Here is a 16,041-nt window from a genome sequence, read left to right as displayed (position 1 = left end):
GCCCTTCTTTTTCCATTATCTGCTGAGGACACCCATCTCTTAATCATGTCCCAGTCCCGCCTTCGCTATGGTGCCGACATGCCCCCGTGAACTTTGTCCATCCCCGCGATGGGAAGCAGTTGAGGACCCCCAAAATCGGTTTTCGATTATGCCGATTTGGGCAACCCTGAGAGAAGGACGCCCATCTCCTGATTTGTATCGGAAGATGGGCGCCCTTCTACTACTACTACTAATACTACTACTACTTCTACTACTACTTAACATTTCTAGAGCGCTACTAGGGTTACACAGCACTGTACAGTTTAACAAAGAAAGACAGTCCATGCTCGAGGAGCTTACAATCTAAAGGACGAAATGTCAAGTTGGGGCAGTCTAGATTTCCTGAGTAGAGGTATGGTGATTAGGTGCCGAAGGCGACATTGAAGAGGTGGGCTTTGAGCAAGGATTTGAAGATGGGCAGGGAGGGGGCCTGGCGTATGGGCTCAGGGAGTTTATTCCAAGCATGGGGTGAGGCGAGGCAGAAAGGGCGGAGCCTGGAGTTGGTGGTGGAGGAGAAGGGTACTGAAAGAAGGGATTTGTCTTGAGAGCGGAGGTTTCGGGTAGGAACGTAAGGGGAGATGAGGGTAGAGAGGTAAGAAGGGGCTGCAGATTGTGTGCATTTGAAGGTTAGTAGGAGAAGCTTGAACTGTATGCGGTACCTGATCGGAAGCCAGTGAAGTGACTTGAGTAGAGGGGTCATATGAGTATATCGGTCCAGGCGGAAGATAAGACGTGCAGCAGAGTTCTGAACGGACTGAAGGGGGGATAGATGGCTAAGTGGGAGGCCAGTAAGGAGTAGGTTGCAGTAGTCAAGGCGAGAGGTAATGAGAGAGTGGATGAGAGAGTGGTGTGCTCAGAGAGAAAAGGGCGAATTTTGCTAATGTTGTAGAGGAAGAAGCGACAGGTCTTGGTTATCTGCTGGATATGCACAGAGAAGGAGAGGGAGGAGTCGAAGATGACTCTGAGGTTGCGGGCAGATGAGACTGGGACGATGAGGGTGTTATCAACTGAGATAGAGAGTGGAGGGAGAGGAGAAGTGGGTTTGGGTGGGAAGACAATAAGCTCGGTCTTGGCCATGTTCAGTTTCAGGTGGCGGTTGGACATCCAGGCAGCAATGTCGGATAAGCAGGCCGATACTTTGGCCTGGGTTTCGGCAGTGATGTCTGGTGTGGAGAGATAAAGCTGGGTGTCATCAGCATAAAGATGGTATTGGAAACCATGAGATGAGATCAGGGAGCCCAGGGAAGAGGTGTAGATTGAAAAAAGGAGGGGTCCAAGGATGGATCCCTGAGGAACTCCAACAGAGAGCGGGATGGGGGTGGAGGAAGAACTATGAGAATGAACTCTGAAGGTACGGTGGGAAAGATAAGAGGAGAACCAGGAGAGGACAGAGCCCTGGATCCCAAATGAGGACAGTGTGGCAAGAAGTAAATTGTGATTGACAGTGCCAAAAGCAGCGGATAGGTCGAGGAGGATGAGGATGGAGTAGTGACCTTTGGATTTGGCAAGGAACAGATCATTGCAGACTTTAGATAGTGCCGTCTCAGTCAAGTGTAAGGGGCGAAAGCCGGATTGAAGCGGATCGAGGATGGCATGAGAGGAGAGAAAATCAAGGCAGCGGCTGTGAACGGCGCGTTCAAGTATCTTGGAGAGGAAGGGTAGGAGGGAAATGGGGAGGTACTTGGAGGGACAGGTAGGGTCAAGTGATGGTTTTTTGAGGAGTGGTATGACTACAGCATGCTTGAAGGTGTCAGGGACAGTTGCAGTGGAGAGAGAGAGGTTGAGGATATAACAGATGGGGGGATGATAGTAGGAGAGATGATGTTAAGTAAGTTGGTGGGGATGGGATCAGAGGAACAGGTGGTGCATTTCGAGGAGGAAAGAAGATGGGCGGTTTCCTCTTCGGTGATATCAGGAAAAGAGGAGAAGGAGGCCTGGGTTGGTTGGTTGCGGGAGTAGGTTATAGGGTGAAGAGGAGAAGATGGTTTGGTGGTGAATTCTAGGTTGATCTTCTGCATCTTGTCACGGAAGTAGTCAGCCAGTTATTGAGGAGAGAGTGAGGGAGGGGTGGGAGCGGAGGGCACTTTGAGGAGGGAGTTAAGGGTGGCGAAGAGACGGTGAGGGTTAGAGCTGAGGGAAGTAGTCAATTGAGTGTAATAGTTCTGTTTGGCGAGGAATAAGGAGGACTGGAAGGAGGATAGCATGAATTTGTAATGAATGAAATCAGTATGGGTGCGAGATTTCCTCCAGAGGCATTCAGCCGATCGGGTGCAGGAGCGAAGGTATCGGGTGCAAGAGGTCAGCCAGGGCTGGGGATTAGTACGCCTAGTGGGACGGGAGATGGATGGTGCAAGGGTGTCCAGAGCAGAGGAGAGAATAGTATTGTAAGTGGAGACAGCCTTGTCGACAGACTCGGAGGACATGATGGAAGGGAAGAGATTAGAGATGCTAGAGGATAAGGTGAGAGGGTCGACAGCCTGGAGATTCCTGGAAGTAGTGGTTAGTGTTGGGCGGGACTGAGGGGGAGGGTGATGTAGTGTGAAGGTGATCAGATGATGGTCAGAGAGAGGAAGAGCTGAGGCGCAGAAATTGGAGGTTGAGCAGGTAGAGGAGAGGACAAGGTCAAGACAGTGGCCAGATTGGTGAGTAGGGGGGTGGAGCTCAGTTGGAGGTTGAAGGAGGAGGTTAGAGTGAGGTACTGAGAAGCGTATGAGTTGGAAGGGTTATCAGTGTGTATGTTAAAGTCTCCAAGAATGAGGGATGGGGATGAGGGTTCAAGAAAAATGGAGAGCCAGGCATCGAAGTCGGTAAGGAAGGAAGAGAGGGACTTATCAGGGGGGTGGTAAATGACTGCCACTTTGAGTGGCAGCAGGTAGAATAGACGGATGGAGTGAACTTCAAAGGATGGGAAGCAGTGAGATTGCGGCAGGAGGAGAGGTTGAAAACTGCAGGAGGGCGAAAGTAATAACCCGACGCCGCCACCGCGGCCAACTGGGTGGGGAGAATGGGAGAAAAGATAACCTCCATGACATAGGGCCGCGACTGAGGCAGAGTCGTCAGGGGTGAGCCAGGTTTCAGTTAGGGCAAGCAGTTGAAGGGAACGGGAGATGAAGATATCATGGGTGAAGGAGAGTTTGTTGCAGACCGAGCGGGCATTCCACAGGGCACACGAGAAGGGGAGGGAGGAGGGGGGAGGAGGGGAATAGAGATGAGATTGGAGACATCGCGGAAATGTTTGCATGGATGAGATGAGGACAAGGACAGGTGTGGGGGACCTGGGTTGGGATTGATATCTCCCGCGGATAGCAGGAGAAGGAGCAAGAGAGTGCAGAGGAGGGTGGGGGAGGTAGGGCGATGAAGGTGACGATGCACTTAGGAGGAAATAAGCCTGAAAGTATCTCTTGGTGTCCTCACAAAACACCTGCTACAGGTGAGTAACTTTGCTATATCTTCCCAGAGAAAATGCAGAAATACTCACAAAGCACAGGTGTTTGTTGAAGAAAGTGTGAACAACAAGGTAATACTTCCATTTTTGGTGGGACTGCCTAATAATAAAGATATTTTGGGCAGATATTCAGTTGGAGATACAGACTGTTACACAAAAAATGATGCAGTAAATTGGAAACCGAGGTAGTATCTACTAGGCTTGCTTTAATGGGATGAAATTAATAAAAATGAAAAACTGATACTTGACATGTTGATAGCTGCCAGATATGAAAAGGTTTGTATGTTTCTGGTACGTCCATGGTCCCCTTCATTCTTTTCTTGCTGAGCTTAGTTTGGGATTAAGGAGAATGACCTCCTTAATTCCTCATTTAAAATCCTGGCCTAAATGAGCACTTTTTAAAAATCTATGCATATTGGAAGTAATATAAAAACCCAAACTGGAGATTTTCCCCAATACATGTGTGTTCCCTTTGTAAAATGAGGAATACACATCAAGATTTTAGTCCTGCCCAGGCCTTACCCACACCGCACGCCTTTGAAATCTTTGCATATTTATGCGATATACATATGGGAATGACATTGTTTACACATGAACATGTTTCTAAAATAATAGCCTTTATATTCTTATGACTATTAACTGTATATTGCCTTGATCATTTCCAGAGGCAGTTAATTAATTAAGTAAATAAACATGACAGGGTATATATTGTTGCTGAAGTGAAAATTTTATTGATGGAAATGACAAGAGATTGATTTGCTTTCAGGATACGCAAGTGGACAGTCCCATAGGCTCTCCTATATATGCTGAGGATCCTGATAAAGATGTCCTCTTTTATGCACTCAATGGGACTGTGGTAAGTACAATCTTCTGTATGCTAGGAGCAGTTAGAGCTCAGTTTTTAGAAGCTTAGTTTGGACTTAAACGTGTGAAATCAGGAATTATGCAGCTGAAGGAAATGTTATAAACCTTTTTTGCAGATAAACCACTGATTTGTATACATAAGTGGGTTCTTATAAAATACCATACTTTGCAGTAGGCATGTATAGGGGCAGAGTTTGGGCAGAGTGTGAGCGAAGGTCACAAGTATGTGCAGATAAACTACGCTGATCTACATGCCTACGTATACAAGCCAGACACAGACATTTACACCTCCTATTAGGCACCTACTTGTCTTTGTAAAATAGTGCTTAAGTAGGCACCTACTTACCTTCTTCAATTAAGGCACCCTGCTATAAAACTACCCTCTTAGAGGATAATTTAATAAATCTTAGGCACTGGCTGCACATTTGAAAAAAGATAGCTACATGTGTAACTGGCAAACTATGCACAACCAGCGATTTTCTAAAGTACACAAGTTCTATATATGCAGAGTTAGATTTACGGAAAGGAAGCGTACTGGGGGTAATTCTATGAGGTGCTTCAGTTTTTAGACGCTTATTGGAGCCTTTTCCATAAAGTAAAGTAGGCCCTTATTTCCATGAAAGAATACTAGCATAACACGTCAAATATGTGCCTGTATGTTAGGTATGAACACTCACACAAGCCATAGAACTGGTGGACATGCTCATACCTAAAGTACTAAAAACATGTACATCAATAAGTATTCTATCATTTACGCCCGTAGCTGCAAACCAACCACTTTGCTGCCAGACTCTGTCCATGTGAATGTCTATCTTGAATGTATGTGCCATTGCATGGACCATGTTTTAGAGTGCCACGTGGGCGGAGTCCTGGCATTTGTTTATGCATGTGCACACGCAGGCACATATTTGCTGTTATTCTGGTCATTAATGCGCAGAATATGATAGCAAGAAACAAATAAGTGAGCACTAACCAGACCCAGTAACATAGCCAAGCGAATGTGTATTAAATTACAAAACAGGGTTTGACGAGGCTAAACAGATGCAAAGAACATCACGCGATGTGATACCCTCCAGTGAGCCTTCTCCGGAGTAGCCCCCACACTCTGGAATGCACTCCCTGAAAGGCTCCGCTTAACTCAAGACTATCTCTACTTCAGGAAGCAGGTGAAAGCTTGGCTCTTCAACCAGGCCTTTAATGGAAGAAGTAACTAACTTGTTAGTCTCACTCACACACACAAGGAATGACACGGGCTACACCCACTGCAGGAGGACATGTTTATCCACTCCTATCCTAGCTGAGATAATACTTAATCACCTATTTGCCCTCATGTGCAACTTTCTTTAAATTAGTCACCTTATTTTCTTCCTCCTGTTACCCTATCTTACCTATTTATATGTTCCATTTGTGCTTACACTCTATGCTGTCTATTAAAATGTTTGTGTATTGTGTTGACATTATAATGTAGCATACTATGCCATACTTTGTATTGTTAGTTAAATATTTTTACTGCTGTAATTGTCTATTGCTTATGTTTGATGTACACTACCTTGAGTGAATTTCTTCAAAAAGGCAGTAAATAATTCCTAATGAATGCTTGTAAATGTTTTAGATGATAATTTAAGTCACCTAGAACAAGCTTTCAGTCTGGCTTTAGCCATATTCTACTGATATGATTTATGTTAGTTGATATTTTATGAGTAAACTATTGTTAGGTTATGGGTTGCTTTTTGATGCTAATGCACTTTTATGGTTTTATTATTGGTTATACTGGAAACAGTTTTCAAACAGCACTTAGAAGTTTGGTGCTGTGCTAGATGTCTAAGTGCCACTTTACTTTCATTTTCATCAGAGCCGCATATATAAAATTAGGTGCATGCACTGGTATATACCCTAGTTTAGTATGTGTGGAAAAATGAATGTGGAAGGGGGAGTTTGGTGGTGGGGTCCAGTATGGAGGCAAATCTAAAAGTGGGTGACAGTCTATTTTCTAACAGCATCTGGATGCCCAGATTCCTTTATAAAATACCAACACAACCCAGTATTTGCCTTATATTTACACACCCATAGTTACACCAGTGGAGATGACCAAGGACCAGAGTGTAGCCAAAATTATTTCTTAAAAATCTTTAATAATTAAGTTTACATAAAACCATGACCATAAGGAGGACTCGACATGGGTCATGTTTCGGCGGTAGTGCCTGCTTCAGGAGTCCACAATACAGATAGATCTCAAGGGAAAACAAAAACAGCTTTCTCCCTTAAAAATATGAATCTGTAAAACAGTTGTGGCATGCATCAAGGGCATACCAGCAGCACTCATCTTCGGTGAAATTTTGTTGAGAAATGCTGCTGGTATTCCCCATGACTACAAACAAATCAATCCTTAGTTCACTGGTAAATCATAAAAACCAACATCAAAAAAACAGGAACAGCGTACTGTGTACAATAAATCATTATGTGGATAATAATATCTCAAAAAGGAGGAGCTCCCTCAGACCTTTATTCACCCACGTGTAAGGCACATAAGACCTTAATTCAATTGGACATAGCACTTCTTTCATCGAGAGCTCACTCCTATAGTGACGTGAATGTGCTATGAGTGCTCCAAATAAAGTGCAAAACACTATACTACTTACAGTATATTAAGCTGCACTTATTAATGTCATGAAAATGTGCTGGAATACTTCCTGGATGGAACAGTCAAAGTACCAGTGCTAAATGATGTACTTTTTTTTTAAAATTTCTTTATTTATAATTTTAAACAATTTCCAAAGCGAACTTTGTCAAGAAATATGCCAAAAGTTACAAAGAAACTAGCAATCAGGGAAAACTTCCCTTTTCAACATTAACATTTATAGGCAGTAGTCCACCAGATAAGGGGGAGACTGAAACACAAATCCTATAAAGAGGATAAGGATATTTAAAAAAAAGAAACTATTCATAATAAAGAAAAAAATGGCGTCTAGAGATCCAACATTTACATCTTCTATTTTAAGTCCAGAGAATCACTATAAGTCATTTAGGAATTCTTGCATCAATGAATGTTCAAAGTTGTGCTGGTTCAAAGAAATGAAATATTGTGTTTTCCATTTGAAGTACACATTTGCAGGGAAATCTTAACCGATAAGCGCTAAATGATATACTAACTAGCAAAGCCGAAGGTACTTATCTGGTGAGTCTGTCGTTCCCCAGACGCCGGAGCAGTGGCGAACCAAGGGGGGGGGGTAGGGGTGGTCCGCCCTGGGTGCACGCCGCTGGGGGGTACCGCAGCGTGCGCCTGTCGGCTCTGAGTTCACTAACTTCGCTTGTTTGCTGCAGCTCCCTCTGCCCCGGAACAGGTTACTTTCTGTTCTGGGGCAGAGGGAGCTGCAGCGAACGAGCGAAGTTAGCGAACTCGGAGCCGACAGGCACACGCCGCGGCACCCCCCCCTAGTGGCGTGCACCCGGGGGGGGGTGTCATTTCGCAGGGGGGGCACGCTGTACCCGGGGGGGGCGCATCGGCAATCCGACCCGGGTGCCATCCAGGCTACGAACGCCACTGCGCCGGAGACTCCCAACTGTTCCGTTCCAGCAGCGATTCATTGATGAACAGAACAGTTAAAGCACTAATATACACCTGCCTTTCAGACAGTCTAAGTGTTGGCACCCAAATGCCAGTTTAGGCTCTATTCTCTAATGCAGCGGTTCCCACACTGTGCGCCGTGGCACCATGGTACTCCGCAGCAAACTCTCAGGGGTGCCACGGTGCATCTCTCCCTACTTTCCCCTCACATAGGTTCGGCATCTGCCGTTTCCTGCTTCTTCCCCCGCCACCGCTGCAGTGCATGCAGCTTACATTTTGGGCCGTCCATGATTTACACAGGCACTGCAGAAACTTCCCTCTGCTGCGTCCGGCCCTTGCAACAGTAAGTTGCATCAGAGAGAGCCGGACAGGGCAGACTGGGAAGGCCCCAGAGTGCCTGTGTGAATCGCTACAAGCACTGCCGCTGCAGTGCGGGAAGGAGAAGGAAGCGGCAGCGATCTTGGACCTGCAGGAAGGAAAGTAGCAAGCGATGCTGGATTTAGGGAAGGCAGAGGTGTGCTGGTGTGAGAGGAAGGGCCTGCAGGGAGGCAGAAGTGTTCTGGTGTGAGAGGAGGGGGCTGCAGGGAAAGGGAGACCCATGTGGGGGGGGGGGGTGCGGAGACCCATGTGACCGGGGTGTGTGTGCCGTGGAGACCCATGTGGCCTAGGGGGGGGGGGGGGTGCCGCAAACTGAAAATGTTTGGGAACCCCTGCTGTAATGGAATCTGGCACCACTTTCTTAATGCACAGACTTTGAGCCCCTAATTTTTAGTGCCCTTTATAGAATTACCCCCTCTAACAGCAAGTCTGTAAACCAGGTTCTCACATGTATGTGTTGTTATGTGCATAAATGTTTAGAATAATGACATGTGTGTGTATGTGCGCATATACAAGCATAAATGCCATTATTTTGCCTTAGTGCTATTCTGCAAATACCCACTTAAATAATGCGTATTTGTGAGTGGGGCATACATAGAAGCAAGTATGGGCAGGGCATGAGCAGAGCTCCCAATGATGCACATAACTTACAGAATATGTGTCGCTGCCACATTTAGCCACCCGCACTTACACCAGCTCTATGTCTGGCATACGTGTGGGCACCTATGTGTTAGGTGCACCGATACCTATTTCCACTAGTATTTTGAAATGGAACTAAAGCACCTTGGTTCCCTTTGTACTAGGCTGCGTTTATATGCTATTCACCTTTTACCAAAATAAAGAAAAATATCATAGAAGAAGTTTAAAGGAATCAGAGAGTTAGAAGTTGTTTTTATTCTTACTCACCAGCACAGCTTCAAATATCAGTTTGAAAGTCTTGGAAAAATAATATCACATTTACAGAAACTCAGTTGGAAGTTATGGAAAAATAATATCACATTTACAAAATCTAATATCAATAGCTTAGGTAATAATAATAAGCAATCGGACTAATTTGATAAAGAACAGTTGTAAGGAGAAGAAAGAAAATGAGAGAGAAATCAAAGCATGCTTCCTGAGAGCATGGAGGGAGAGAGAGAGAGAGAGAGAGAGAGAGAGAGAGAGAGAGAGAGAGAGAGAGAGAGAGAGAGACCACTAGCAGGAAATATCATGGATCCTGATGTAAAATAAAATATACAGAGAAAAGAGGATAGTACTCTGTTGTAAAGAAATAGTTCTTACCCAAAGCAAGCAGAAATAAAGAAAAGAATATATATTTCCTGGAGAATAGCCAATTAGCAATGATGCCCTGAATCAGGACAGAATAACTCTCTTGCAAAAATGGCTGATTCTGAAGATTTCTTTGTCTGCAAGTATTCTTATATTAAAAGTGATGTCGTCACCTCTCCCCTCTCTCACACCAATCGAAGGTTGCATAGGTATCCTGCCAACACCCTATTGGTACATTTGTGCTGACCATCTCATAACTGAAGAAAGGTGTATGTATTCAAGATACTGGGCTGCCATGGTAACGAAAGCTTATCTCAGCTTGTGATGAGCCAGGAAGTCTGCATTCCTGCATGTGGCTATCAACAGGGACTAACAGCCAGATATATAAAAGATAGAGGGGGGGGGGGGGGGGGGGGGGCAGTATAGCATAGTTACAGTAGGACACCTTATAAAAAAGATCCTACCATGTGGCCTCAAGGCACCTAACTGGAGGCCCCCACTCATAGAACTGTATTTGGATATCCTTGCTCGACTCCATTATTTTTAACCCACAGTAGATTTCATTTTGGTGTCTTTCTGTATACCACTGAGAACAAAAGGACAGGTGACTTATACGTGTTTTAAATAAATAAGGGATTTGTCCTCTTTCTCTTACTGGCTCCAGCCTGTCATGGTGGAACAGTAAACATTCAGGAGTCTATGTTCTAATGCATACTAAGGTTTTGCACATAATGCCCTTTACCTGCAAAAAATTAAGCCACTTTAGAAACAATCCCCCCCCCCCCCCGATATTCAGTGCTATTTAACTGGCCAGAATGGCTGCTGACTGGTTAAATGGTGCTTAACCTTCTGTCCCCGATATTCAGCGGAGGATAACCGGCTATCCTCCACTGAATATCACCAGGTAGTGGCTAGCAGATAGCTGGTTATATCGCCCTATGAAACTGGCTATCTAACAATTTTTAAGCGGGTTTAACAGCCATATTTATCCGCATGAAAACGTGGGGTATCTTTGGCCAGTATGAAGATAACCAGCTAAGTCTGAATATCAACTTAGCCGGCCCAAAATTAAACCGTGTAGTCAATGCTGGTCACTGGAAATGGCCTGGAATTGATTAACTGGGCTTAGCACCGACCGTGGGAGTTAGCCAGTCTAACTCCCGCGATCTGAATGTCTGCCCAAAACCTCTGTGTTAACTCTTGGGGGAATTTCAAGAACTTTTGGGAACAGAGCCATAGAGTTAATGCATAGTCGATAATCTGGAACGTACTCGTAGTTAACTACACCTCTGAAGATTTTTTTCTCTTTTTCTTTTTCAGGAAGCACTGGATCATTTTATATTAATGAGTGCTAATAATCCAACAATCATAGTGCGCCAAGCACTGGACTATGATACGATTAAGTACCTGCAACTTCTCCTGTATGCACGGGTGAGTTTAAACAGTGCCGTTGATTCTGCTGTATGTACAGATTGATGTAATCACCAGGGCTGAGTGCCATATGAGTTAAAAGAATAGAAGATTAAAGAAGCACACCAAACCAAGAGGTGTGAACAACTCACACAAGATGTCCAGGATTCAAAAAAAAAAAAAAAAAGCTCAAGATGTACCAATTGGTTCCTTAATTGAGTAGACAAAAAGCCCAATTCAGCCATGTTTCCCCCATAAGCTGCTTCAGGGAAAACAATTATAGTAAAACAAAAAACATATATAAAAAATAAATGAATAAATATAAATGAAATTTCAAAACTACACAATTTCTAAATGTAGTCTGAAAAAACATAAGGTAATACACTCTATACTGATACCTTGGGTTTCTCAACAGGAATATAAAGCTCTGATTGAGTGTAACAGACGGGTTGTTTCTTACACTTCAATAGAGAACAAAAGGAGAATTAAGCATTAATAAGATTTAAAGGCTCCAGTCCCAACTAAAAACTCTTGGAACAATTCAGTTTAGGTTTCTCAGTGCCACGTAGTATAAAGATTCTGTTATAGAATACTAGTAAAAAAAGGCCCGTTTCTCACACAAATGAAACGGGCGCTAGCAAGGTTATCATGTAATGGCGATTATGTTTTTAAGGGAACCATTAGGAGAAATGTTCTGTCATGATAAGTAATAATTGGGAAGGGTGTATAATGAGTAATATGCTCCAGGGGTATGAGATACGGATTGTTTTATCTATTTTTTTTTTTGTTTTAATCTTTCTTTTTTTGTGATATTTTATTTATACTATTTTTTAAAAAGATAAAGAGTATGCAGACTCCATCCATGTTTCCTCTGTTCCCTCCCTTCCGTCCATGTGCATCTCCTTCCTGACTTCCCTCCCCTCCATCCATCCATGTCTAGCAACTCTCCTTTCTTCCCTGCCCTCTCCTCCATCCACCTATATCCAGCAAATTTCCTCTCTCCCCTGCCCCCTCCATTCATCCATGTCCAGCAATTCTCCTCTCTCCCCTGCCCTCCCCTCCATCCATGTCCAAGAACTCTCTGTTCTCCCCTGCCCTCTCCTCCATCCACCCATATCCAGCAAATTTCCTCTCTCCCCTGCCCCCATTTATCCATCCATGTCCAGCAATTCTCCTCTCTCCCCTCCTGTCCTGTCAAGCGATCTCTTCTCTCCCCCTGCCCTCCCCTCCTCTCCTGTCCAGCGATCTCTTCTCCCCGTGCCCTCCTCTCCAATTCCAGCCATCTCTTCTCTCCCCCTGCCCTCCCATCCATGTCCAGCAATTCTGCCTGCCCTCCCTCAGCTCCCTGACAGCCCTCCTTTCCGTTCCTTCCCCCCCCCCCCATGCGCATTTAACCCTTTTACTTTCAGGCGCAGCAACGGCAGTGAAGAGAACAACACAGCTTCTCTCTCCCCTCACACAGTGTCCCACCCTCGTGGAAACAGGAAATGCATCATCGCAGAAGGCGGGACACTGTGTGAGGGAAGGGAGAAGCTGGAGGCGAGCCCGCTATGTTGTCCTCTTCACTGCTGTCATTGTATCTGAAAGTAAAAGGGTTAAACACGCGCAAAAGAGTGAGGAACGGAGAGGAGGGCTGTCAATTGAGGGTGGCAGCCCTGTGTTTGGGGGGGCAGCAGTCAGGGGAAGGTCACGGTTGGGCTGGGGAGTCTTAGCCTCCCCAAGCCTATTATACAGGGCACCTATTACTGTCCTCCCATCCCATTCATGTCCATCAATTCGCCTCTGTGCTGCCCTACCCTCCCCTTCCCTTCCTCCCTCCCTCCCCTCGATGTCCCGCGATTCTCTCCTCCTGACATCATCTCGCCTCCAGCGTTCCCTTCCCCCTCATTGTTCCGCCCTCTGATATCATTACATTTTGACGCAAGGGCGGGACATAAGTACATAAGTACATAAGTACATAAGTAGTGCCATACTGGGAAAGACCAAAGGTCCATCTAGCCCAGCATCCTGTCACCGACAGTGGCCAATCCAGGTCAAGGGCACCTGGCACGCTCCCCAAACGTAAAAACATTCCAGACAAGTTATACCTAAAAATGCGGAATTTTTCCAAGTCCATTTAATAGCGGTCTATGGACTTGTCCTTTAGGAATCTATCTAACCCCTTTTTAAACTCCGTCAAGCTAACCGCCCGTACCACGTTCTCCGGCAACGAATTCCAGAGTCTAATTACACGTTGGGTGAAGAAAAATTTTCTCCGATTCGTTTTAAATTTACCACACTGTAGCTTCAACTCATGCCCTCTAGTCCTAGTATTTTTGGATAGCGTGAACAGTCGCTTCACATCCACCCGATCCATGCCACTCATTATTTTATACACTTCTATCATATCTCCCCTCAGCCGTCTCTTCTCCAAGCTAAAAAGCCCTAGCCTTCTCAGCCTCTCTTCATAGGAAAGTCGTCCCATCCCCACTATCATTTTCGTCGCCCTTCGCTGTACCTTTTCCAATTCTACTATATCTTTTTTGAGATACGGAGACCAGTACTGAACACAATACTCCAGGTGCGGTCGCACCATGGAGCGATACAACGGCATTATAACATCCGCACACCTGGACTCCATACCCTTCCTAATAACACCCAACATTCTATTCGCTTTCCTAGCCGCAGCAGCACACTGAGCAGAAGGTTTCAGCGTATCATCGACGACGACACCCAGATCCCTTTCTTGATCCGTAACTCCTAACGCGGAACCTTGCAAGACGTAGCTATAATTCGGGTTCCTCTTACCCACATGCATCACTTTGCACTTGTCAACATTGAACTTCATCTGCCACTTGCACGCCCAATCTCCCAGTCTCGCAAGGTCCTACTGTAATCGTTCACATTCCTCCTGCGACTTGACGACCCTGAATAATTTTGTGTCAGGGAAGAGGTGTAGATTGAAAAAAGAAGGGGTCCAAGGACAGATCCCTGAGGAACTCCAACAGACAGCGGGACAATGAGTGGGAATGGATGTTATAAACCCAGGCATCCAGACGTAGAATGTTGGAGGTGCAAATTATTATATAGGACTAGTGTGATGTCAGCATTGGCTTGTCAGGGTATAGGAGCTCCAGGTGCAACGTAGATGCCAAGTGACTTGTATGCGTAACTTGTGTTCCATAAACTATGTATGTAACTGGGAGACATGCCCATGATCCACCCATGCTCTACACATGTGCAGTGAGGTGCTACATCAGTGGTTCTCAAATTTGGTCCTGGAGGCACCCCAGCCAGTCAAGTTTTCAGGATATCCACAATGAATATTCATTCACTAACCACTGAGTAAACTCAATTTATTAACTGTTATTTCTATTAATAACTATTATCTCCAATAACAGTACATAAGCTTTTATTTTCATATAATGATTGTTTATTCAAATTAACCTGAATATATTATCTAATGCATTTGAGTATTTCATGCCTAATGCTATATCACTATACTACCATTCATTCTACTCAATACTCATGTCTAATCCCTTTGCTACTTATCCCACTACCAGAAGCACAATGTTCAGCATCAACCTCAGGACTTTATAATACCACTCTGTTCTAATTTATTGCTTTGCTAGGTAACTCTCTTTTGAGCCATCCCCTCACTACTACAAGACCTGTTTTTACTACTACTTAACATTTCTAAAGCGCTACTAGGGTTACGCAGCGCTTTATAGTTTAACTACGAAGGATAGTCCCTGCTCAAAGGAGCTTACAATCTAAAGGATGAAATGTCAAGTTGGGGCAGTCTAGATATCCTGGATGGAGGTATAATGGTTATGTGCCGAAAGCAACATTGAAGAGGTGGGCTTTGAGTAAGGATTTGAAGATGGGCAGGGAGGGGGCTTGGCGTATGGGCTCAGGGAGTTTATTCCAAGCATAGGGTGAGGTGAGGCAGAAAGGGCGGAGCCTGGAGTTGGGGGTGCTGGAGAAGGGTACTGAGAGGAGGGATTTGACCTGTGAGCAGAGGTTTTGGGTAGGAACTTAAGGGGAGATGAGGGTAGAGAGGTAATGAGGGGCTGCAGATCGAGTGCATTTGTAGGTAAGTAGGAGAAACTTGAACTGTATGCGGTACCTGATCGGAAGCCAGTGAAGTGACTTGAGGAGAGGGGTGATATGGGCATATCGGTCCTGACGAAAGATAAGACGTGCAGCAGAGTTCTGAATGGATTGAAGGGGGGATAGATGGCTAAGTGGGAGGCCAGTGAGGAGTAGGTTGCAGTAGTCAAGGCGAGAGGTAATGAGAGGAAAGGGCGAATTTTGCTGATGTTATAGAGAAAGAAGCGACAGGTCTTGGCTGTCTGCTGGATATGGACAGAGAAGGAGAGGGAGGAGTTGAAGATGACTCCGAGGTTGCGGGCAGATGAGATGGGGACGATGAGAGTGTTGTCGACTGAAATAGAGAGTGGAGGGAGAGGAGAAGTGGGTTTGGGTGGAAAGACAATGAGCTCGGTCTTGGCTATGTTCAGTTTCAGGTGGTGGTTGGACATCCAGGCAGCAATGTCGGATAAGCAGGCCGATACTTTGGCCTGGGTTTCCGCAGTGATTTCTGGTGTGGAGAGGTAAAACTGGGTGTCGTCAGCATAAAGATGGTATTGGAAACCATGAGATGAGATCAGCGAGCCCAGGGAAGAGGTGTAGATTGAAAAAAGAAGGGGTCCAAGGACAGATCCCTGAGGAACTCCAACAGACAGCGGGAAGGTACTCTGAAGGTACAGTGGGAGAGATAAGAGGAGAACCAGGAGAGGACAGAGCCCTGGAACCCAAATGAGGATAGTGCAGCAAGAAGTAAATTATGATTGACAGTGTCAAAACCGGCAGATAGGTCGAGGAGGATGAGGATGGAGTAGTGACCTTTGGATTTGGCAAGGAACAAGTCATTACAGACTTTAGTGAGTGCCGTTTCTGTCGAGTGTAGGGGGTGAAAACCGGATTGAAGCAGATCGAGGATGGCATGAGAGGAGAGAAAATCAAGGCAGCGGCTGTGAACGGCGCGTTCAAGTATCTTGGAGAGGAAGGGTAGGAGGGAGATGGGGCG

At 45.3% G+C, this 16,041-nt stretch overlaps 1 protein-coding gene across 4 annotated transcripts in view; it reads left to right on the top strand.

Moving 5' to 3' along the window:
* The window catches only part of CDHR5 (cadherin related family member 5), a 131,181-nt gene that overhangs the window by 45,591 nt on the left and 69,549 nt on the right, over window positions 1–16,041 (top strand). For all 4 annotated transcript variants that reach the window (XM_030201296.1, XM_030201295.1, XM_030201294.1 and 1 more), the window contains exons 5-6: window positions 4,251–4,340; window positions 10,881–10,991. In XM_030201296.1, coding sequence (XP_030057156.1) covers window positions 4,251–4,340; window positions 10,881–10,991 — 201 coding nt within the window. The remainder of the gene's footprint in view (window positions 1–4,250; window positions 4,341–10,880; window positions 10,992–16,041) is intronic.

The sequence above is a fragment of the Microcaecilia unicolor genome, chromosome 4, assembly GCF_901765095.1.
Source record: "Microcaecilia unicolor chromosome 4, aMicUni1.1, whole genome shotgun sequence".
Taxonomy (NCBI): domain Eukaryota; kingdom Metazoa; phylum Chordata; class Amphibia; order Gymnophiona; family Siphonopidae; genus Microcaecilia; species Microcaecilia unicolor.
Note: the sequence above shows the minus strand (reverse complement) of the source record. Positions and strands in the feature narration are given on the sequence as shown.